Below are 22,803 nucleotides of genomic sequence, written 5' to 3' on the forward strand. Positions count from 1 at the left end.
TTGTGGGCAGGCACCACCATGCATGAGCCTGCCTACGCGGTAGTCATGGTTATAAAACACAGCCAAATGATCAAGGTTGTATTTTGGAGCGAATTAGCCTGCTGGGAAACAGGTAAATGGCCTTATAGAATCTCCTGTGGGACCAAAAAATGACTACACTGTAACCAAAATATCATATTTGACCAACATAAATACTATTTATGCCGACAGTTAAGTTCATTTTAATTATAAATGTGTTTTATTTTGATCAAAAAGTTACTTCACCATACATAAATATAATCTTGGATCAACTTAAATTCCTGTGTATTTGTTGACAATTATTAAGTTCATGTTACTCAGAATGTGGTTTTTTTTGTGGCCAAAAAGTAACTTCACTATACATAAAATTCACGTTGGATCAACTTAAATTTTTGTGTTCTAGTCGAAAATTATTAAGTTAATTTTACTTAAGAATGTTTTTAATTGTGGCCAAAAAAGCTACTTCACCATACTCAAAAATATTGCTTTGAATTAATGTTATTCTGCCAGAAGTTGGCTTAACTCAAAAATTCTAGTGGAAAACGTTAACATGTTTTTTTTATTTGAACCAATGTTTTACTTATTAGAGTGTAAAGAGCTCTTTATTTGTACGTGGATATTTTTATTATTTCTTTCTGATTATGTTTTTCTATGCTTCCTCCATTGTTCTCTCTTCTTCCTCTTTTCCACCTCCTCACCTCAGCAACAGATGGTTATAAGCTAAAATTTTGCCAGCTAATGTTAGGCTCTAGTCTGATAATCACACTTCCCCTCTGATAAACAGTTTTATAACATTCTCACATCTTATGAAAGTTTATTAGCTAAGAGTAAAAGTCCAACAATGTTCAAAGACAGTTTCGCCAATGCCCGCTAACGGAGGCTAACAGCAGCTATCGCCTGACAACGCTTACTAAGACAAAAGTTCAGGATATCCTCAACAACTTTCTTCAGTATCACTATCATCAGACAAAAGAGAGGTTCACTAAGTCGTTGATTCATATCAGACTCTTTTCACAAAGTTTTACTGTCTTCCCTACAGAAAATAGGCGAGGATAACCAGTATACTGACATCTAAGATAAACGGCTAACTAACAGCAAGCACTCACTACAGATGAATGGCAGCTAGTCCTTTTTTGTCCTGCAGTGGTCACCATAGCTAGTATTACACAGGCTAAATGGTGGGGGTAAATTCAGCTGACTGCAATTTATTGACACCTAGTGGTAAAATTTTATACACTGTAATTTTACAATTGCTCTTCTAGGTAAAAAGGGGGAACTACGCGTCTTTGACCTGACATGCAGTTGTATTAACATGTAGTCCATATTCAGCATGTAGCAGTGACAGAAAGCCAACAACACTGTTTAATTTATATCAGCTTCTCTGCAGCAGTCTGAGGCAAATTGCTGCAGTGGTAGTTGACGCTGACTTTGTAACCATTCAGTTAAAATAACAAACACAATCTAACAAATTGCCATTGCTGTATATCTTTTATTTACTGCATGTTTTTTTGTGTGTCTGTGAGGCTGTCATGCGAGTGTGTCTCAAGTCCTGTTATTGCATATCAGTTTGTTGCACACGCCCCTGTCACATGGAAATAGAGGGCACAGGGGTTACAGAGTGAAAGCGAGAAGGAGAGAGAGCAGAATGCATTTCCTGCATACCTCTCTGCTGTCCGTTCTCTGCGTCTTCTCCCTCCCACTTTCAGGCTTCTCAGCGAGAGTACCTCACTGATAGCTCTGTTTCCCTCCCTCCCTTTCTCCCTGCTTTTGCTCAGCCCTCTCTACCTCTGACACTCACACTCTCTCTATAACTCTCTCTCTCTCAGTCAAACAGAGGATTCTCCATAGCCAGCTGTAGCTGAACGTGATTCTCACTTCTGTGATTGTTTCACTGATGCTTTCTTCCCCCCCTTTCTCTCTCTCTCTCTCTCTCTCTCTTCCGATTCTGCCGATGCTGACATCCTGTACGTGGATGCTGCTAAGGTGCACAAAGAGTGAAGGGAATAGGAGAGAACTTTTAAGGCTGCTATCAGTGCACTTTCTCTTGAATCAAGACACGTTAGATTGGTTGATTTGCTGTCGAGAGACGAGTCAACAGTGGAAGGGTTTTTGTTGTAGTCGATGAGTCATTTAGGTCATTTTCCTCCTTCAGGACTCCTGGATATAAATTTCTTTTCCTTTGCTCCACCTGTGGGTTTCCTTTCTACACTCTGTGGGGACTTTTATGGAGTGTGAAATTTGTCCAGCAAGTGTGAAGTTTGACAGAGCATGGCCAGTGGAACCACAGCTGAGTGTTGAACCTCTTCTGTCCAGTAAGGCAGCCCAGGTAAGTCAGCCAGTTCACTTTATTTCCCAAATAGATTTGTAATTGTGCATTTACATGCATGTAGTAGGAACTGCTGTTCTTTTCTGAGCTTGCCAGGAAATTCTATTACTGAAGGCTAAAATGTAATATAAGTCCAGCCTGACTTTATCTCTGCCCCTGGTGCTTTTTGGTACTACTTAAGTCACAACGGAGAAATTACATCTTAGTGATTTCTGTCTGAATTTTGACAGGTGAGCATTAATCTTGACAAGAAGATGTCTATGACTCAGTAAAGACATCAGTGCAACAACTGGATCAACTCTGATACATTTAGCTTTAGTCTTACTTCTGAGAAATGACTTGGATCATTTTTCAGTTGTGCAATGTTCATGAGACTCTTTTTCTTAAGTTGTGCGGTAATCAAATGGGAATAAGCAAAATTTTCTTTAGAAACTAAGATTCATGGTTCCAGCCTAGACCTAAATGTGTAACCAACTGACCAAGTTAGAAATTCACAGTATGTTTACTTTAAGTTCAGCACATAAGTCATAATTCTGATTCATAACACGGAGTCATAGCTTATTCAAAGAATAACATACAAGACCATAGGCTACATATTTGTTAGTGCATGATAAAAAAAAAATGAACTTCTTCCCATTTAAAAACTTGCAGAGAATTATGACACATTTTTGTCACCAGAGTTTAAGATTGTGCTAATGTTAATCAGACAGATAACACTCAATAACAAGAGCGCTAATTTCCATCAAAGATTATTTCAGTGTCAGATTTTCTGCATCATTTGAGTCACAGTGTGCAGACTGAATCTAAACATTAGTACTACAGTTTCAAAACTTAGGATAACGCCTCACTTCTTGACCAACTTGGTCTTACTAAAACACTGCTGTGGTAATTTTTATTAATCAGATTAAACTTTAGTCAGACAGAAATTTAACCTTTTGTTTAGTAGTTTTGACACTTTTTGGTCTCCACCTCTGTAAATATGCAATGAGTCAGAGACTCAGAGTGAGAGATGGTTTAGATCTCTACCTATTGGCGTGTTTTTTCAAAATGGAGATGATAGCTTGCAGAAAATATGCCAGTATAGTCTTTTTAACACTTTAGCAATCTGTTTATAAATCCCCAAAAGATCCACTTCATTAAAATAGCTTCCATGCATTGGCTATATTGGAGAGCTAATATATCATTTCCCTGTTCCCATACATTTCTCTTGCATCCAGACATGACAACAGTGTCCATGGAGCCTGTGGGAGTCCTGGTGGAAAGGGGCGGCAATGCAACTGACCCTCCTCTGAACTCACTTGAAGATACAGCCGCCACCTTTACCATTGGAACCATCCTCTCCATCATGTGTCTCATTGGAGTCTCCGGGAACATCTACACCCTGGTGGTGATGTGCCACTCCATGAGGTCTGCAGCCTCCATGTACATCTACATCATAAACTTAGCTTTAGCAGATCTGCTGTATCTTCTCACCATCCCCTTCGTAGTCTGCACACACTTCCTGAAGGGATGGTACTTTGGAGATGCAGGGTGTCGGATTCTGATAAGCATGGACTTCCTGACTATGCACGCAAGCATCTTTACTCTGACAATCATGAGTACAGAACGCTACTTTGCAGTGCTCAAGCCACTCGACACAGTGAAACGATCGAAAAGTTATCGGAAAGCTATTGCCCTACTTGTCTGGGTAGCTTCTCTAATCCTCACCCTACCGATGATCGTGAGAATTCAACTGATGGCAGTGGGCACCAAGCCTATGTGTCAGTCCACTTTGTCACCGCTCTCCTACAAGATTTACATCTCCTTCCTGTTTTGCACTAGCATTGTCGCTCCAGGACTGATTATTGGCTATCTTTACATCCAGCTTGCACGCACTTATTGGATTTCACAGACAGAGACATTCAAGCAGACCAAAAAATTACCAAATCAAAAGGTAAGTTAAGCACAAATTAATGTGTTTAATGTGACTATTTTGCTTTATCATTGCACTTACTGTCTTACCACTTATCAAATCCTTTTGTGTGGGTTGAATATTTAAATGCCACTACTCAGCTATCTATGCCAATTCTATTCAAACCCACATTTCTTCCTGGAAACAAAAGGGCAATACAGTGTTTCCCACAGATTTAAAGCCCTTGTCACACAGGTTTAGAGACTGGTTGGTGACTGCCTGGTAACCACCGGTTGTTAGAGAAAAGTCAATGTCATGACTGACTGGTTGCCAAGTGGTTGCAAGAGGTTGCTTGGTGAGACTGATAACAATGAGATAAAAACCTTCCTGTCATCTGCTAGTGACTCCATTACTATTAAAGATCCTGTATTAGTATGTTACATAACTAAGAATATGTAATTATAATTACACAACTTTAGTTTAAGAACAAAAACCACAGAGAAATGGCGCGTGCGACTACTACACTATTTGTATCAAATGATTATTATTAGATAAACTCTTTATTAGTCTACAGATAATTATAATGTTCTAGATTTATCTGCTCATTATTTTTTCAGCCAAGCACATCCTCATATATAAAAGCTGGAATGAAAAAATAAATCTTACTCTTAGGCCAAGTTATGTACAATACTCTGAAACAACTATATCAATAAGAGAGCATCACATAATATCTTAAAAATTCTTCAGTTATTTTCACACAGACTCTCCAACTCGATCTCAGTTCTCCTTTTTTGGTGAGCTACCTCAACTTCGACCTCGTCTCTTGCATCTTTCCCAGTTTTCAGCTCAGCAGGAGATGAACACATCCATCAACACCAACCTAATGAATATGTTTGAAGTTAGACACAGTGATGCTGTACAAACTTCCATAGATATTCCAATAATAAACAAGAAGTACTTTATGCAGTGTTTGTCTGATGCACATTCCATTTTGTTTCATAGCAGGGCTGAAGATGGTTTTATTCTCTCCCGACACGCTTAAATGTAACCCATCACTTGCATTTAAGGGTGAGAATCTTGAAGCGCAAGGGAAAATATAGACTACCCTACCTTTAAAATTGCTACTATTTGATATCCTAACAATTCTCTCCTTCCCTACCAGGGCTGTGCTTCACTGTGAATCTCTTGCTGTTATCATGCTGCACCAAGAAATGAGAGAAAATTACGTCAGTATTCCCCACAGGGAAATAGTTTGCAATAGTTGCTAAAGTCACACAAGAGTACAAGAAACACAACACAACCAAAGTCTATAGGAAGTTACTGAAAGGATTAATGAGTTAACATTGGCTTCCATACAATACCTTAGACGCGTTACTGTGTAGGGACACTATTAAAGATCTGGGGCCAACCAGATTTACTGGTCACTGATATTACAGTGCACGAATAATTTGAGTCGCCAAAACATCTTATGCATGCATTTTCCCTTTCTGTAATACGTTTTTTGTTTAAGTATGCTAAATAGGTGAAAATCATAATCTGACTTATGTTAACATAATCCTAACCATACCTATAACCAGAAATTGGTTGGTAGCTTATTTACCCTCTGACGACTAACTCATCATTAATAATGACCTTTAACCCAATCAAAATATGTAATTTTTATTAAATTGTCCTCCAAAGTCTTATCACTTAGGGAACAAATCATTCTGATAACTGATACAACTCAAAAACTATTTACACTCTATCCACAAAAGCTGGTTTTGCCTTTCTCCAAAATATAGGGGTTTTGTAGGGTTTGGGTTAAGTAATTTCACTTGGCTAAAGTGATATGACTGAAATGTCTTTTTTCTTAGTGCGGTAGACCTTCTACAAAATAGCCATGATATAGTGACATTTACCGGAAGTCTTTTGACCTAGCAGCACCACATAAGGCATCACATTAAAGAAGCAGATGTTCGGTTATGAACAGTACTAATAGTTTACTATGGTCTTGCTACTATTTTACAGCAAATCAAAGTTAGTGTAATATATGTTGCTATAGCACGTTATTGTGATGTTTGACAAGTTGGTGTGGAAGACTTTAAGTCTGCACATTGTATTGCCCATTATGTTTGCTATCCATCCATCCATCCACCCACCCACCCATATATATATATATATATATATATATATATATATATATATATATATATATATATATATATATATATAGTTAGCACTGTTGCCGCACAGCAAGAAGGTCCTGAGTTCAATTCCACCATCAGGCCGGGGTCTTTCTGTGTGGAGTTTGCATGTTCTCCCCGTGTTTGCGTGGGTTCTCTCCGGGTACTCCGGCTTCCTCCCACCGTCCAAAGACATGCAGCTTGTGGGGATAGGTTAATTGATTAATCCAAATTGTCACTAGGAGTGAATGTGAGTGTGAATGGTTGTCTGTCCCTATATGTTAGCCCTGCGACAGACTGGCGACCTGTCCAGGGTGTACCCCGCCTTTCGCCCCATGACAGCTGGGATAGGCTCCAGCGCCCCCCGCGACCCTGAAAAGGATAAGCGGAAGCGAATGGATGGATGGATATATATATATATATATATATATATATATATATATATATATATATATATATAACTGGACGGTCAGAATTACGCCACGAGATCTCTAGGTGGAGTGAAACTCAGCCGTCTGCTCCTTGCTATCTAAAATATAACCGGATGCTGGCGTAAATTCTCGACCGTCTCACATTTCTGTTTAATCAGTTTTCTGTTTGACGTTTATTCAGTTGTGTGAAAACCCCGGACGAATCCTCTTGAGGGATTAATAAAGTTTTATTTAATCTAATCTAATCTAATCTAATCTAATAACTTTAATCTCAGCCAAACCGATTTACTCACGAACAAATAAAACACTGAAAAAAGCCAAACAATAACATTTTTAAGTTATCTAAATGACTTATCATGTTTAACCTGAGTAGTGAAAGACGGGGGTTTGCTGTTCTCGCCGGCTCAAATATTTGAACTGTACACAGCTACATTCTCGCCTGACAATATGTTAAAAGTTTATTTTGCGACCCAGAAAGAGAAATAAGAGTAATATTAAAACTAAGTAGCTGCCGCCATTGTTGGAAACTGGAATTGGCTGGGCCGCGCTTTGAATTCTGGGATATGGTTTTTCAATTTTGTTGTCCGGGTGAAAAATCGGGAGAAATTCGGGAGAATGATGGCTCCGGGAGATTTTTGGGAGGGGCACTGAAATTCGGGATTCGGGAGGGTTGGCATGTATGCATTAACATTAGCTTGGCATTTTACATCCCAATATCAAGTGAAATCTGAGTCTCTCTGATGGCACCTCTTTGTGCTCTTATGTCCTTGAAGGTGCTCTACTTGATCTTTACAATTGTGCTCCTCTTCTGGGCATGCTTCCTGCCCTTCTGGATCTGGCAACTGCTGGGTCAATTTCACCCCTCGTTGCCTCTCTCCACCAAAGCCAAACGTAACATCAACTACCTGACCACATGCCTGACGTACTCCAACAGCTGCATCAACCCGTTCCTCTACACATTGCTCACCAAGAACTACAAGGAGTATCTGAGGAAGAACAAGCGCTTGTGGACAACTGGCAATTACTTCAACAGGAGGAGTCGTTTTCAACGTTCACCGCGTAGATCGCCATCTGCCAGCAGTCAGCAGTGCACTGAGAGCTTCATGCTCACGCACACGGCATCACTACGAGCTCATAACAGCAGTTTGTGAGGTAGGAGCAGCTTTTTCTCTAACATTCCTAAAATTTTAACTGATAAGAGAACAAGACAAGACGTGCTATAAAATTTGCTAAGTACAGCTTTGTGCTTTGGTCATTTCTGGCAATTAGGCATCAGCAAAATGAGAGTCATTGCATGCTTTAGAGTTGGTGGCTTTGTTGGGGTTTTCTATAACAGGAAAGACTGAGTTATGTGATTGCAGATAGCGCTGAACACGTCTATTCATGTTCTCAGAATTCCTACTTGCTGGTATGCACAACATCAAAACTGTGGCGCTTTTTTGATAACTGTTGCTTGATTCATCTATATTAGCACTGCCATCATTTTGGACTACAAACACCAATGGGAAGAGCACAATTGTACAGACAACACAGCTGAGAAAAGGAGCTTTCTAAGTAGAATAAAGCAAATCAATATTAAGCAGTCGTTTTCCCAAAACGCTGACAGGTAATTGTTCACAATCATCTCAGTCATTATTGTTGGCTCACAGTCGGCGTGGGAAGGAAACTATTTATCAGTAGTACTGAGTTTGTGGGTGTGTGGGTGTTGTCACAAAACTTTTCATAGGGACTGAAATGTACCAATAAACAATCTAAGAGCCAAATCAAAATTGCCAAACCAAACATCTTAAAAAAGTCGTCAACTAAATGGACCTGACAGGCGTCATGTCTGACTCACAGATATCATTAACATAACTGCTTTGTTTTACTGTTGTCGCAATGTGTGTATTGGACATTTTACTCTTCACTGATTGCATTGACAGAGCTCTGTATGCTGATGTGACATGCAGACTAGTATTCTTATTTCTTAGGCACGGAGATAACATCTTATACGGAAAAGTTAGAAAGCTGGTAAAACATCAGAAATCATGAATAATGAATTCTTAGTAAGTCCTAAGTTGTTATAGTTATTTGAAATCTACATGGACTAACAGGTTACAACTCACTCACACTAATATTTTGTCAGAAGCTGTGGTGAAAGATTCATATGCTCTTTCATAACATTTATCATGACTGTGCCTACGATGTCCAGTGCATTTAAATGTGATGTAAAGGGGCATGATCAGGTATCTGTATGTCATGAAATGGAAGAGAGGTCTGTTTCACTATAGCCTCACTGTGGGCTTTGACAAATGTCAATAATTTGATATAAAAGGCTGATGGAGTATTGTCGTCAACCTGCCGGGCAGGTGGTGCGATGACCCAAGCTTGTCCATGACGAAGGAGTTTCATTGATACCATTGGGCAGGGATGGCCAACTCCAGGCCTCCAGAGCCGGTGTCCTGCAGGATTTAAATGTGTCCTTGATCCATCAGAGCTGATTTAAATGGCTAAATTACCCCCTCAACATTTCTTGAAGTTCTCCAGATGCCTGGTAATGAACTAATCATTTGATTCTGGTGTGTTGACCCAGGGTGTTATCTAAAGCCTGCAGGACACCGGCTCTTGAGGCCTGGAGTTGGCCACCCCTGCCATAGGCATATCTACTAAAAATATCTGACAAATTTGAATCTCAGTGACCTTGACCTCAAGTTCAAGGGCAGAGGTAGATGGTATTTCTGAAATAGCGCTGTTGCTTTTTTTTTTTTTTTTTGATGGCCAGAGGGGCTGATGGCACGATATGGCAGCCTCGCTTCTGTCAGTCTGCCCCAGGGCAACTGTGGCTACAACTGTGGTTTGCCTGCACCAGTGTGTGAATGTGAGAGTGAATGAATAGTGGAATTGTAAAGCGCTTTGAGGGTCTCGAAAAGTGCTATATAAATGCAATCTATTAGTATTATTATAAATAAAATTGTTAGCAAAAGTCTACATAAGTCATAAATCGTGGAGTCACCCCTGATGATATAAAGTACCCTAACAGTAACTCTGGAGTACTTGAATATCCTATTTTTGACTTCTGAAAATTTTGGTTACAACTATTCATTACAGAGGAAGCTGGAGAAATGGCGACAGTGCAGCAGAGGGAAACAGAGGATGAACTCAGGGGAAGGGGGGCGCGAGGATTAGAAAAGGTGGAGGTGCCAGGACACACAAAGACCAGCTTGGCAATAAGAGCTTTGGAAGGATTGCTATGGGTGTAGCCAGCTGATGTACAATGCAAAACTTGCTGTTCTTTTACAGATTATGTTCTATAGAAATAACTGATTGCATTGCAGTTATAATGCAGATCATATCTAAGTCCAGACGGACACGACAGGATATCACAGCTGAGCAGCTCAGCTCAGCTTTTATCTTCATACATTTACTAATGAAACGAATCTCATTTATGTTTCACAATAACATCCCGATTCTTTCTTTCCACAAAATGACAAATAGCAGGAAAATCCAATATTTACGAGCAGCTAATATATTGGTAGGGCTTTACTTTTGATTACTTGGTGGTTTGTCAATGAGAGTAGCAGTGTGTCATATACTACCACTGTTGGATAACAATGTGCTGAGTGACGCCCACCACATATATGCATGCACATATTATTCTTCTCTAATGCCCTAACCACTACCATCAAAGTAAGGCTTTCATGTGTATACAGTTGTGGTTTACAGCCACTCATGGGCATGAATGTCATAGTAATTTGAGGGTTTTAAAGTTTTCTTTGAACTGTTCTTCTTCCAGGGTGTAATGATTGTACAGCAATCATCTTTAAGGATGTAAAAAAACAAGATTTGGGTGTACAAGTTTCCATTTATTTTGGATTTATGCTGGAACACCTAATGTAAATGACACGCATGGTAGTCTGGGCTGACTAGTGGTTAAAAGGAAATCATCTTATACTGTCTTATGGTCAATTGAAACTCTACTCATGATAAGAATATTTAGTCAGAATACTTGACAAACATGATTTGAAACAGAAATAGGTTTACATTGCTAAAAGTATAACAAAACAAAACAAAAACAGTACAATTGTCCATGCGTTGCCCTATACTACTGTAGGACCAAAAAATACAGAAAAATATGGGTATGCTGTATTGTACACACAAGCCTACAGTAAACACGCATGCTAGTAAATACTAGCTAAGATGCTAAGTTAGAATTTAGCACTAGCTAATGCTAAACTGGCAGATAATTAAAGTTCTCATTTTCTAAACAGTCTATAACATATAATCGTCTGTGTGTTGCCGTATACTACTATAGGGTACCAGTCAGAGAAAATATAGATATATTATTGATTTTACACTTGATAACCATTGTTTTGCTAACAAAAACAAAAGCCTAGACAAATACACAAGCTAACATAAACCTAACTAAGCTAGGTTAGCATTAAGCATTACTGGCTAATTCTAACCTGGCACATGCTTAAAGTTTTTTCTTTTCTAAACAGTCTATTACTTGTGTTATATACAGAAAATACATGTGTGTCTTAAGGTGGCTGCTAAGCGCTGGCCCTCTCAGAGGCAATCACAACATCCCCTGACACTTTTTAATTTAATTCAGCAAAATATATTAAATTGCTGTTTTAAGTATGAACTTTTAATTATAATGCCATTTGAACAGCTTACATTCCCTGAAGAAACACAGGGGGGTTTAAAAGCTATCATAAACTTTGCCAAGGGGGGAAAAAGGCACTTGGACCCCTATCACCAAGTGGATTGACTTTATATCATGTTATTGTAGATTGGAATTAAATGTGGATGTGCCAGGATTCTTTGACTGTCAAACAGCAATATACTTTGCGCAACTCTCACAAAGAAAAAAAAAATGTTTCAGGATAGATACGTAGCTGTCAAAGAAAAAAATATTTAATTTATCTCAATCATTCAACTATTGCATAGTGGCATCTTCCCCTCCCTACACCCAAAGGCTGCTTCACACTCCTGACTAATGAAAAGTGCTGCATGTTTCCAGCTGAAGGCTGGCCCAGTGAGACTTAAACACCTTCTGAGAGACAAATTTGTAACAAATGAGCTCATTGCGTCTGTTAATTTTTTTTTTAAACTTGTAACTTTACTTTTTATTAGTGTCCACATACGTCTTTGGTTGGCCAAAGCAACTTTTTGTAAAATGGCCCCTTGACATTGCGCAAGTGCTACCTGACGTTTTTGTACTAAATGTGAAGGTAATGGATAATTTTTTCCCTCCATTAAAGGTTGTACATGGTGACAGCTGCCTGGCAGGCTGTGTCAAAGTGCTCTAACTCCTAATGCGTCCTCGTAGAAGCATGTTTATTGCAGCTTAGGCCAGAAATAGGTGGAAACTGGGATTTTTATGCACTTAGTGTGGAAAATGTATCCCGTAGGGTTTTGTTGTTAAACAGGGCAATGGTTTAACAGTCAGTGCATGACCATATGGAACCTCGTCCTTGACAAACTGAATTCTTCTATATTTGTACTGTAAAAGATGAATGGCTATAAAGAAAAAGAAACGGTAGTCTCTTCTTTTTTATATACATATATACAACAACATTATACATTCACATATTTTGTGTGTACATCATATGATTTTGAACAGCAGCTTTGTGTAGCATGCTCTAAAAATACAGTAAAATGTCATTATTGCAGTGGCAGGTCTAAATGCTTGCCCTTTTCCTTCCAGATAAGCAGAGGAAATTAGTCAGCAAGGGATGTGGGAATATGCATGAATGATTTTGCAGTAATGATTGTCGGTGCTTGAACATAAAAAGTGAATAATTCATACACAAAAACAGACAATTGCCTCCAATAAATTATTCATTACTTTTAAAGCACTGTCTTTCAGTGATTTTATATGTTCATTTTGGTCCCAGGAAAAGTCTTCTGATGCCTGTGAGTTATTTAGGGGGAAAAAATAAGGCAAAGGAAAACAAATAAAGCAAAGGGAAAAGAGAGACTCCTGGATTAAAGTTGCAATTGTTGATAAAATCTCATTCAGGGCTCCTACCACTCTGTAAATGGAAATTCAGGTCTGCGTGAGAGCCTGCCACTTTGATCTCATCTGAAACATTGCATCATTATGTAATAAAGTTTCATGAGTATGCTTTTATGCTTTCTGTGGCAATTATCTTCAGTTAGAGACGTCATTTAATATATCTCAACACATTTTTGCTGGATTATTGTGAAGCTTTAATAGTTCACTGACAATGGCGAATCATATTATATTGTAAGTAAGCTCAGATCAGATTCTGTAGTTAATTATTCAAATATCTGTCTTTGCACAAAATGTTGAGTCTCAGAACAACACAGCTAATACATATTTTATTCTCCCAAAGTTTTTGCCCTGTGGTTTCAGGCACTTTCAGCTTTAAATATTGTGCACCAAACTATTTAACTACCATTAGTTTATGTGCAACTTTTGCACATTACAATAAAATAATCATTTTTGAGAACTCTTCTTAACGTCAGAGTCCAATTTACTTTAACGTGCGCACTTATTGAAAAAGTACGATTTAGCGTTTTCTCTTATATTTGCCATAGTCAGAACTGTCAATTTCACTCATTCACAAATTAAAAATCAGTGTAGAACACCAGATGTTCTTTCTTATTCAACTGTGTCATGTTAGTCGTAGCTAACGTAGCTTTAAGCTACATGCCTAAAACAAACTTGTAGTAGCTTCTGGGAAGTGCCTTAAACCTGAGTTCTACCTCAACATCTCGAGCTGGCAATAGCTGTGGTTGCAAAAACACTTCTGGTCATTAGAAGTCCATCCATCCATTTTTATTCCGCTTGTCCGGAGCCGGGTCACGGGGGCAGCAGTCCCAAGCAGAGAAGCCCACACCTCCCTCTCCCCAGCCACCTCCTCCAGCTTGTCCCAGGCCAGCCGAGAGATATAATCTTTCTAGCATGTCCTGGGTCTGCCCAGGTGCCTCATCTCGGTAGGACAATCCAAGAACACCTCACTCAGGAGGCGTCAAGTCATTAGAAGTCTACGAAAAAAACCTTTCTGCTTTGATCTATGTAAATATTTTACTATTACAGGATCAGTTCCTCATTTCAGGTCATGCTGAATAAGAAATTGTGGCTAATGACTTGTGACAGACAAGTCACTGGCATTGCTAGTTGGTGTTATTGTCAGACTCGCCTTCTCTGCATCCATTTGTTTTGTAAACCAAAATAGCAGCGAAAACGCTAGAGACATGAAGAACTACACAAACCACCAATGACGTCGCGATAGTCACGTCCATCTTTGATGCTGTCTAAGGACGGAAGCAGGCACGAGGAGTCGGCTAAACAAATCCTGAAAGCTAGTTTTGTTCTAAGTTGGAATTCATTTAGAAACATGTCTTCAACCTCAGTGATGCTTAATGAGTGAACATTCTGATTCCATTGTACTTGATGCAACTTTTTTCATATGGGCATTAGAACTATTTACCGTAATTGTCGGGCTATAAGCCGCTACTTTTTGCACAAGCTTTGAACCCTGCGGCTTTTAGTCAGGTGCGGCTTTTCTATGGATTGTCCATGATTTTTGTCATATCGTAAGACGATTTGTTTTGTTTGTTCCGCTGTTGTACGGCACTACGTTGCCTGGCGGAAGGATCGGGGTTCAAGAGTGGTATGTTAGTCACATGTCCGTCCGCCAGGCAACGTAGTGCCGTACGAAGTAGCGCGAAAAACAAACTTCAAAGTAGCACTACGCGTTCAGCTGGAGGCGTGGATGATGAGCGGCGATAAACTTGCGAAAAGCAAGTTATGCCCAACTCCACTGGTGGATTCTGACAGCGTGGAAAAGTGTGAAAACATCCACGATCACCAACGGATTTTGAAGGGCTGGACTGCTGCATGATGGAGAGGAGGACACCGCCACGGCCCTTCTGAGGGTGTTCAACTCTGACACTGACAACGAGGATTTCTTTGGTTTTGAAAGTGACAACGAAGGAGAGAAGCGGAGAGTGGATGACGAAGCCATCCTGAGCCTGTTTGTATCCGACACTGGAGGAGAGGACTTTGGTGGTTTTAGTGCGCAGGAAGAAGAGAAAGATGGTGGTGAATGACTGACTTTTCTTCTTGTTAAAGCTGTGTCACTGCACCTGAGCCTAAAAGGTAGTCCGAATCTATTTTTCTGGTGTGCTATAGGTTACTGTTATGTACTACATGTGCAAATATGTACCCATAACTTGTTTTTCAAAATATTAATAAAAGTGATGTGTCTCCAAACAGCCATCTCTTTCCTGACAATTCCCTTTGTGCATATTCTCTTACATATGATAAGTCAACATTGAAACACCTGCGGCTTTTAGTCAGGTGCGGCTAATGTATGTACAAAACAGGATTTTCCCCTGATTTTAGCTTGTGCGGCTAATATTCAGGTGCGCTTTGTAGTCCGGGAAATACGGTAGACATCTTTAAACTGACACGTTCTCTGGCTTATAAACTAGAGTACTGGTTATTTGGTTTAATGCTAACAAACTAAACTAAACTAAAAATATGGTGAACATTATTTTGGAAAGAGCTGCTATTTTCTCATTTTAGTGATACACATGATACCTGAGTTATGAATCTAAACAGAAGACTTTCTTTCTCATGTATCTTTGCTAACCATATGATTACCACAGCTTTGTAAGGGCCAAAGTCCAACTTGTATGACCAGTTTCAAAGTTGTTTATGCATATATGTTTGGTTGCTATGCTTGTTATTTCAATAAATGATCAAAGCTATAAAATATGTCTAGTAGGTCTTACATGTTCACAGCCTCTATAGCCTATACAGCCATGCACACATTTTTTCCAGATGAACTGGAAGATCAAACAGGAGGATCCTTGACTGCTAGAGCGCTGCATAATCATTCCCTGTCAGACCAGACATGTTCCAACTTTAATTATAATTACTTTAATCCCATGTCCAAAGCCGGGCACATCAACACCACTTAAAAGATATCCCCATCTCTCACAGGCTGCAGCAGACAATGTTATAGAGTTATTGATAGGCCACTCATTAACTCGGTTATCATCTTATAGCCCCTTTCCCATAACGCTTTAATTTCAGCTGCCAAATGAAAATGCATTTGGACTTGGTCATGGCTTGGTTGAATCAAGCAGAGGTCACTCCAGAAATGCAGATGCTAATTCTCTTCCTTCCTTTCATGACACTAAAAGGTTTATTGATCGCCCAGTCATTTATCTGAAAGCTGATTACATTGACTTGGCTCAACCTGGGAATTGGAAATGGGAATTGCTATTCTCTGGTCGCAGGTGATAGGAAACTTTGAGTGTAATAGCTAAAGACTGTGTTGTCAAAGAAAGTCTCTGGTGTGATCAATAAGCACCCTGACTCTCCCGCTTCTGTTGTTCAACAAGATTATACAGTATAGAGACGTGGATTGATTGAGTGCCTCCCTTATCTTACCAGGGTTCATGTTAATGGTCCAGCGCTCTTTTAGAAAGGTCATAAGCTGATGAAACATTGGCTCCACAGATGATTCGGGTCACACTCACAGAATTTTCAGCACCTAAAGAGCTCATGTTATATTTATTTTTTCTGTCCCAGATTCCAGTCAGACACTTTGAATGGACTGGGAATTACACGAGTTTAGCAAAGTAAGTGCACAGGAATTGATAAGAAACTTAGCAGTTTTGCTGAGGGTTGTCTTCTCATATGGTTTACTCAGTATATGTGTGATTTTTACACATTCAGTTTCCAATGAAAACATTTCAGCCCATTTCAGATCCTGCAAAAGGAGTTAGTCTAAATGGGCACAGTAAAAAAAAGAAGAGAGAACCTGTTTATTAGGCCTCAAACTTGATTATTTACAGTGATGGAAATTTTTATTTCTTGCAACATTGATAATAAGACAATTACAAGATTTATGGCCAGATTTACTGAGCAGGGTGTTTTTTTAAGGCTTCAGTCAGAAAAGCCATAGCTGTGAGTAAAAGGTCCTGCGATGATGATTCTCTCTAAATTCACGAACAGAGAGCTGTAGTCATTTCCTTTTCAAAATGACCATCATAGACCTAATTAGGGTTGTAAATGAGCTGACGTATGAGTAATCTACAAATGACACAGTTACAGCTTGTTACTTGCAATGTGTGAAACATAATATAGGTTTTACGATGTTTGTGAGTGTCTCTCAGGAAACTGCATGGCAGTACTGACCAAGAAGAGAAAGCAAAAGGAAGGTTCTCTGTGGGAGAGTTTGAAGTTTTTGTGGACAAAATGTAATCAATTTAATTTAACCAAATCAACCTTTGACATACTCAAAAAAATGAATTTTGTTGACAATAAAGTCTGTGCTCATTCTCCATTTATGGTTGGTGGCCTGTTGTTTTCTTTTTTTCCTTTTCTTTTTTCTTTTAGTAACCAGCAGTTTGTTGGAAACACTGTTTGCTGCCTTTGGTATTTAAATGCAGAAATCTGTGGGAAATCTTATACTGTTCAGCTGAAGCTTTGATATATTTCATATAAGTTAACTCATTTGGTAAATTGATTGATTCTTATACACCGCTTTTCTACTCTCCTGGAGCACTCAAAGCACTTCATGCAACATGAACTTTCTTCTATGCTTTTAAGTGCTTACTAACTAACATTCACCACCATTCTTTCTCCAATAGATGCATTAGAGAGCAACTTAAGGTTTATATCTTGCCCAAGGGTATTTGCAGAATAGCCAGGGATTAACCCACCAACCTTCTGATCAGTAGATGACCTGCTCTACCTCCTGAGCTACAGCCAGGAGACTCTTTGGCTGCAAGCTGCCCCCACTTGTGACCTGGAAGTCCAATACAATGGCAAAATCCACATTATTTGCAAAAAGCAGAGAGGTGCAATAATAACTGAGCCTCAACTATGGTTGTACAGGGACTTAATGGCCCAAAATTATGGACCATATGGACATTTTATGGACATAAAACATATGTAGACTGATTGGAACGAAAGTTCTTGTTGGTCCAGTGCGATGTTCATTAAGACTCAAGTGTTTTGTCTTCAATGGACAAATAGGAAAATCAGCCGTGGCTGAGTATCTACTGAACTGTTAAAAGAAAAAAAATCAAGATGTCAGCTGTAATGCTTTAGTATCTAGGTAAGGCTAAAGTTGCACCATGGTTCTTGGATCTAAATCGTAACATCAACATCAGAATCAGAATACTTTATTGATCCCTGGGGGAAATTATTTTTTGTTACAGTGCTCCATTATAAACAAACATTAACAAGACAGACAATACACTAACTAAGAATAGTACAATATATATATATATATATATATATATATATATATATATATATATATATATTTATTAATAAGTGACTTTTATATATATATATATATATATATATATTAAACACCCAACACGCCCCTGCGGGCGGTTTATCCTTCAAGCTCGGGTCCTCTACCAGAGGCCTGGGAGCTTGAGGGTCCTGCGCAGTATCTTAGCTGTTCCCAGGACTGCGCTCTTCTGGACAGAGATCTCCGATGTTGTTCCCGGGATCTGCTGGAGCCACTCGCCTAGCTTGGGAGTCACCGCACCTAGTGCTCCGATTACCACGGGGACCACCGTTACCTTCACCCTCCACATCCTCTCGAGCTCTTCTCTGAGCCCTTGGTATTTCTCCAGCTTCTCGTGTTCCTTCTTCCTGATATTGCTGTCATTCGGAACCGCTACATCGATCACTACGGCCGTCTTCTTCTGTTTGTCTACCACCACTATGTCCGGTTGGTTAGCCACCACCATTTTGTCCGTCTGTATCTGGAAGTCCCACAGGATCTTAGCTCGGTCATTCTCCACCACCCTTGGGGGCATCTCCCATTTTGACCTCGGGACTTCTAGGTTATACTCGGCACAGATGTTCCTGTACACTATGCCGGCCACTTGGTTATGGCGTTCCATGTATGCCTTGCCTGCTAGCATCTTGCACCCTGCTGTTATGTGCTGGATTGTCTCTGGGGCATCTTTACACAGCCTGCACCTGGGGTCTTGCCTGGTGTGATAGACCCCAGCCTCTATGGATCTTGTGCTCAGAGCTTGTTCTTGTGCTGCCATGATTAGTGCTTCTGTGCTGTCTTTCAGTCCAGCTTTGTCCAGCCACTGGTAGGATTTCTGGATATCAGCCACCTCCTCTATCTGCCGGTGGTACATACCGTGCAGGGGCCTGTCCTTCCATGATGGTTCCTCGTCTCCCTCCTCTTTCTTGGGTTTCTGCTGCCTGAGGTATTCACTGAGCACTCGGTCAGTTGGGGCCATCTTCCCAATGTATTCTTGGATGTTCGTTGTCTCATCCTGGACTGTGGTGCTGACACTCACCAGTCCCCGGCCCCCTTCCTTCCGCTTAGCGTACAGCCTCAGGGTGCTGGATTTGGGGTGAAACCCTCCATGCATGGTAAGGAGCTTTCTTGTCTTTATGTCAGTGGCTTCTATCTCCTCCTTTGGCCAGCCTATTACCCCAGCAGGGTACCTGATCACGGGCAGGGCGTACGTGTTGATGGCCCGGATCTTGTTCTTACCATTCAGCTGACTCCTCAGGACTTGCCTGACCCTCTGCAGGTACTTGGTGGTTGCAGCTTTTCTAGCGGCCTCTTCATGGTTCCCATTCGCCTGCGGGATCCCCAAGTACTTGTAACTGTCCTCTATGTCTGCAATGTTGCCTTCTGGTAGTTCAATCCCCTCAGTTCTGACTACCTTCCCTCTCTTTGTTACCATCCGACTACACTTCTCCAGTCCGAACGACATTCCAATGTCATTGCTGTATAGCCTGGTAGTGTGGATCAGTGAATCGATGTCTCGTTCACTCTTGGCATACAGCTTGATGTCATCCATGTACAGGAGGTGGCTGACAACTGCTCCGTTCCGTAGTCGGTATCCGTAGCCAGTCTTGTTAATGATCTCACTGAGGGGGTTCAGGCCTATGCATATATATATATATATATATATATATATATATATATATATATATATATATATATATAAAAGTCACTTATTAATAAATAGCTGAAAAAGAAACATGTGTAGCTGTAGCAGTAAACAGTGTGTTAAGTGGATGCGTTGTACAGAGAGATGGCCACAGGCAGGAATGATTTCCTGTGTCGTTCAGTGGTGCTTCCGGTAATCTCAGTCTTTCACTGAACGTGCTCCTGTGACTGACCAGCATGTCATGGAGTGGGTGGGACAATATCCACCTCTCCGACACCACCTTGAGGGAGTCCAGCTCCATCCCCACAACATTACTGGCCTTAGGGATCAGTTTATCGAGTCTGTTGGCATCTGCGACCCTCAGCCTGCTCCCCCAGCATGCAACAGCATAGAGGATCGCACTGGCCACAACAGACTCGTAGAAAATCCTGAGCATTTTCTGGCAGATGTTGAAGGACCTCAGTCGCCTCAAAAAAATAGAGACGACTCTGGCCCTTTCTGTAAAGTGCTGTGGTGTTTTTAGCCCAGTCCAGTGTATTGTCAATGTGAACTCCAAGGTATTTATAGTCCTCCACAATGTCAACACTGACCCCCTGGATTGAAACAGGGGTCAAGTGTTTCCTGGTCTTCATGAAGTCCACTATCAAGGAGGAACATGTTCTCATATTCATAGTGGCAATGCAAGGTCAGGCTGCTGGTAATGTCATCAATATTAGAGGTACTAGAACAATAAAAAATCAGGGGAAGCAGGTGTTGCTGAAGTCAGTAAGATTAATTTTCTGGAAACCTTTAAAAACCTGAACAAATCGGGACTACTTTAGTCAAAAGACATTTTCTAACTGCAGTAATTTTTTTTGGCATTGCGGACACTGATTACATCATGAACAGCATAAAAGGTGGAGCTAAGGAGGAAGTTGCAACGCATAGCTATCGTGGACAGGCTAAACCAGCTCAAACAATGTGCCAGTGATCGTGTTGGGGTTACTGCTGAGAGCAACTCATCTGCCTGAATGTTGGATGAGCCACAGAGACAGGCTCTTCCTTCTGCCTCAGCCTTTTTTTTCTCGCTCCGCTTCATGTTGATTGGGCTCCTTAATTAAAGGTTTATTTGTAAAAGTTAGGAGACTTGCATTGCTTTCTCTATTAAACACAGTTTTGCCAGAGGCGTGTTCACCATGAAGGTGTCAAGTATCTTTTTAATAGAAAATTATTTAAGAGTCAAAGAATAAACAAAGTAAAAAACTCACATCAAAACAGCTCACATTAAGAATTAATGAGAACTGTGATAGCTGTTATTGTACTTTTCTCTTTGCCCAAATCCAATGAATTTGCATTTATATGAATTACATAACCAATATACAGTTTTGATTACTTTGTCTTTGTGGTAATCTAGCCTAGGGAATTTGGTGATGTTCTGTACATTATCAGGAGTGTGATGACATTTGGGTTAGGAAGATGAAGAGGCTATGGATTTGGGGTTGTGTAAAAAGTGTGTGACTGACCCAGGACAGCTGTATGTGTTTATAGTCCACAGGCTGCACACGTGCTTGTAAATACTTATCCTCTGACCCTGGACAAAAGTGTCTGGCATCTGCACACAATTTGGCATCCTCGAGCAGTGGCCAATAAATTTCACATTCAACAACAAGGCATTAAAAATAAGCCCTGCTCTAGTTTCTGTGAATCCACGTCTAATGTACTGAACACCTCCAAATACTGCAGCTAGCTTTTGTTTCCCTATTCAACTCCTTCTGTTTCCGTTTGCATCCCCTAGCTCCTCTATAGGGAAGCGTGTGAGAAGAACTGTGTGATACAGTTCAGTGGAAGTTGCTGAGCCATGAAGATTCTCTCCACATTGGCGTCAGTCAGTATGAAGTATTACTGCATCTCATAGTAGTAGTAAATGGACCTGCAGAGACATCAGTTTTTGTGTTCAGGCTGACATCATTGGATGGATGCTGACCTTGAAAAATGAGCAATAGTATTTTTAAAGGTGCTGAAATTGATTGATTGCATAGAAGTCGTGTCCCCAGGCAGTAGATATTCATAGCATTCTGGCATTCAACTCAGTGACCAAACAGAAACTTTACAGTGTGTCCAGGGAATATACACAGCGCTTAACTTGTTCCACATTTTGTCATGTTACAGCATTATTACAAAATAGATAGTTTATTGAAAGTCTTTCAAATTCCAAATTTATTAGAAATAAAAAACAAAACAAAAAAAATAACATGTACATAAGTATTCGCAACTTATCAATTTGAGCAGTCGAGTTAGAAGGCCCTTAGTCAGTCAGGTGACCAAGAACCCGATGGCCACTCTGGAAGAGCTCCAATGACAACCACTTCTGCAGCACCCCATCTATATGGCCTGTACGGTAGAGGGGCCAGGCAGAAGCCACTCCTCAGTAAAATGCACATGACAGCCCCCCTGGAGTTTGCCAAAAGGCATCTGAAGGAATCTCAGATCATAAGAAATAAAATTCTCTGGTCTGATGAAGCTAATATTAAACTCTTTGGCCTGGATGCAGAGGGTCATGGTTGAAGGGAACCAGGCACCGGTCATCACCTGACCAGTACATTCCCTGCAGTGAACCATTCTGGTGGCAGCATCATACTGTGGGGATGGTTTTTGGGTGAATAAAGCAATGTACAGCAATGCTCAGAGCACTCTGGACCTCGGACTGGGCAAAGGCTCATCTTCCACCAGGACAATGACCTTAAGCACACAGCCAAGTTAATAAAGGATTGGCCACAGAGTGGACCACTCTGTGAATGTCTATTACCTGACCAAACATCTCTGGAGAGGTCTGAAAATAGCTGTGTACTAACTATTCCAACTATAACATGCTGGAGCTTGAGAGGTTTTGCAAAAAAGAGTGTGAAAGACTGCCTAAAAATAGATGTACCGAGCTTGTAGAGTCATACTCAAAAACATTTAAGGCTGCAACTGCAGCCAAAGGTGGTTCAACAAAGGACTGAATAACAGCGGTGAATACTTATGTACATGTTTTTGTTGTTGTTTTTTTGTTTTATTAAATTTGCAAGAAATTTGAGCAAA

The 22,803-nt window shown here is 40.2% G+C and overlaps 1 protein-coding gene and 1 non-coding gene across 2 annotated transcripts in view; one reads left to right on the top strand and one right to left on the bottom strand.

Annotated features, from left to right (window-relative positions):
- The first annotated feature begins 1,863 nt into the window (after window positions 1–1,863).
- Window positions 1,864–22,803, top strand: part of uts2r1 (urotensin 2 receptor 1) — a 69,483-nt gene continuing 48,543 nt past the window's right edge. The window contains exons 1-3 of the mRNA XM_086302862.1: window positions 1,864–2,344; window positions 3,562–4,277; window positions 7,602–7,980. Of these exons, the coding sequence (XP_086158988.1) occupies window positions 3,564–4,277; window positions 7,602–7,979 (1,092 nt within the window). The 5' untranslated portion in view covers window positions 1,864–2,344; window positions 3,562–3,563 and the 3' untranslated portion in view covers window position 7,980. The remainder of the gene's footprint in view (window positions 2,345–3,561; window positions 4,278–7,601; window positions 7,981–22,803) is intronic.
- On the bottom strand, window positions 3,057–3,128 carry LOC147322889 (small nucleolar RNA SNORD36). Its single transcript, XR_015130851.1, has one exon. It is a non-coding gene; the product is annotated as a small nucleolar RNA SNORD36 (small nucleolar RNA).

The sequence above is a fragment of the Aulonocara sp. 'chitande type north' Nkhata Bay genome, linkage group LG8, assembly GCF_057382095.1.
Source record: "Aulonocara sp. 'chitande type north' Nkhata Bay isolate Kocher_YH1m ecotype deep benthic linkage group LG8, A_spYH_male_GT1.1, whole genome shotgun sequence".
Lineage (NCBI taxonomy): Eukaryota > Metazoa > Chordata > Actinopteri > Cichliformes > Cichlidae > Aulonocara > Aulonocara sp. 'chitande type north' Nkhata Bay.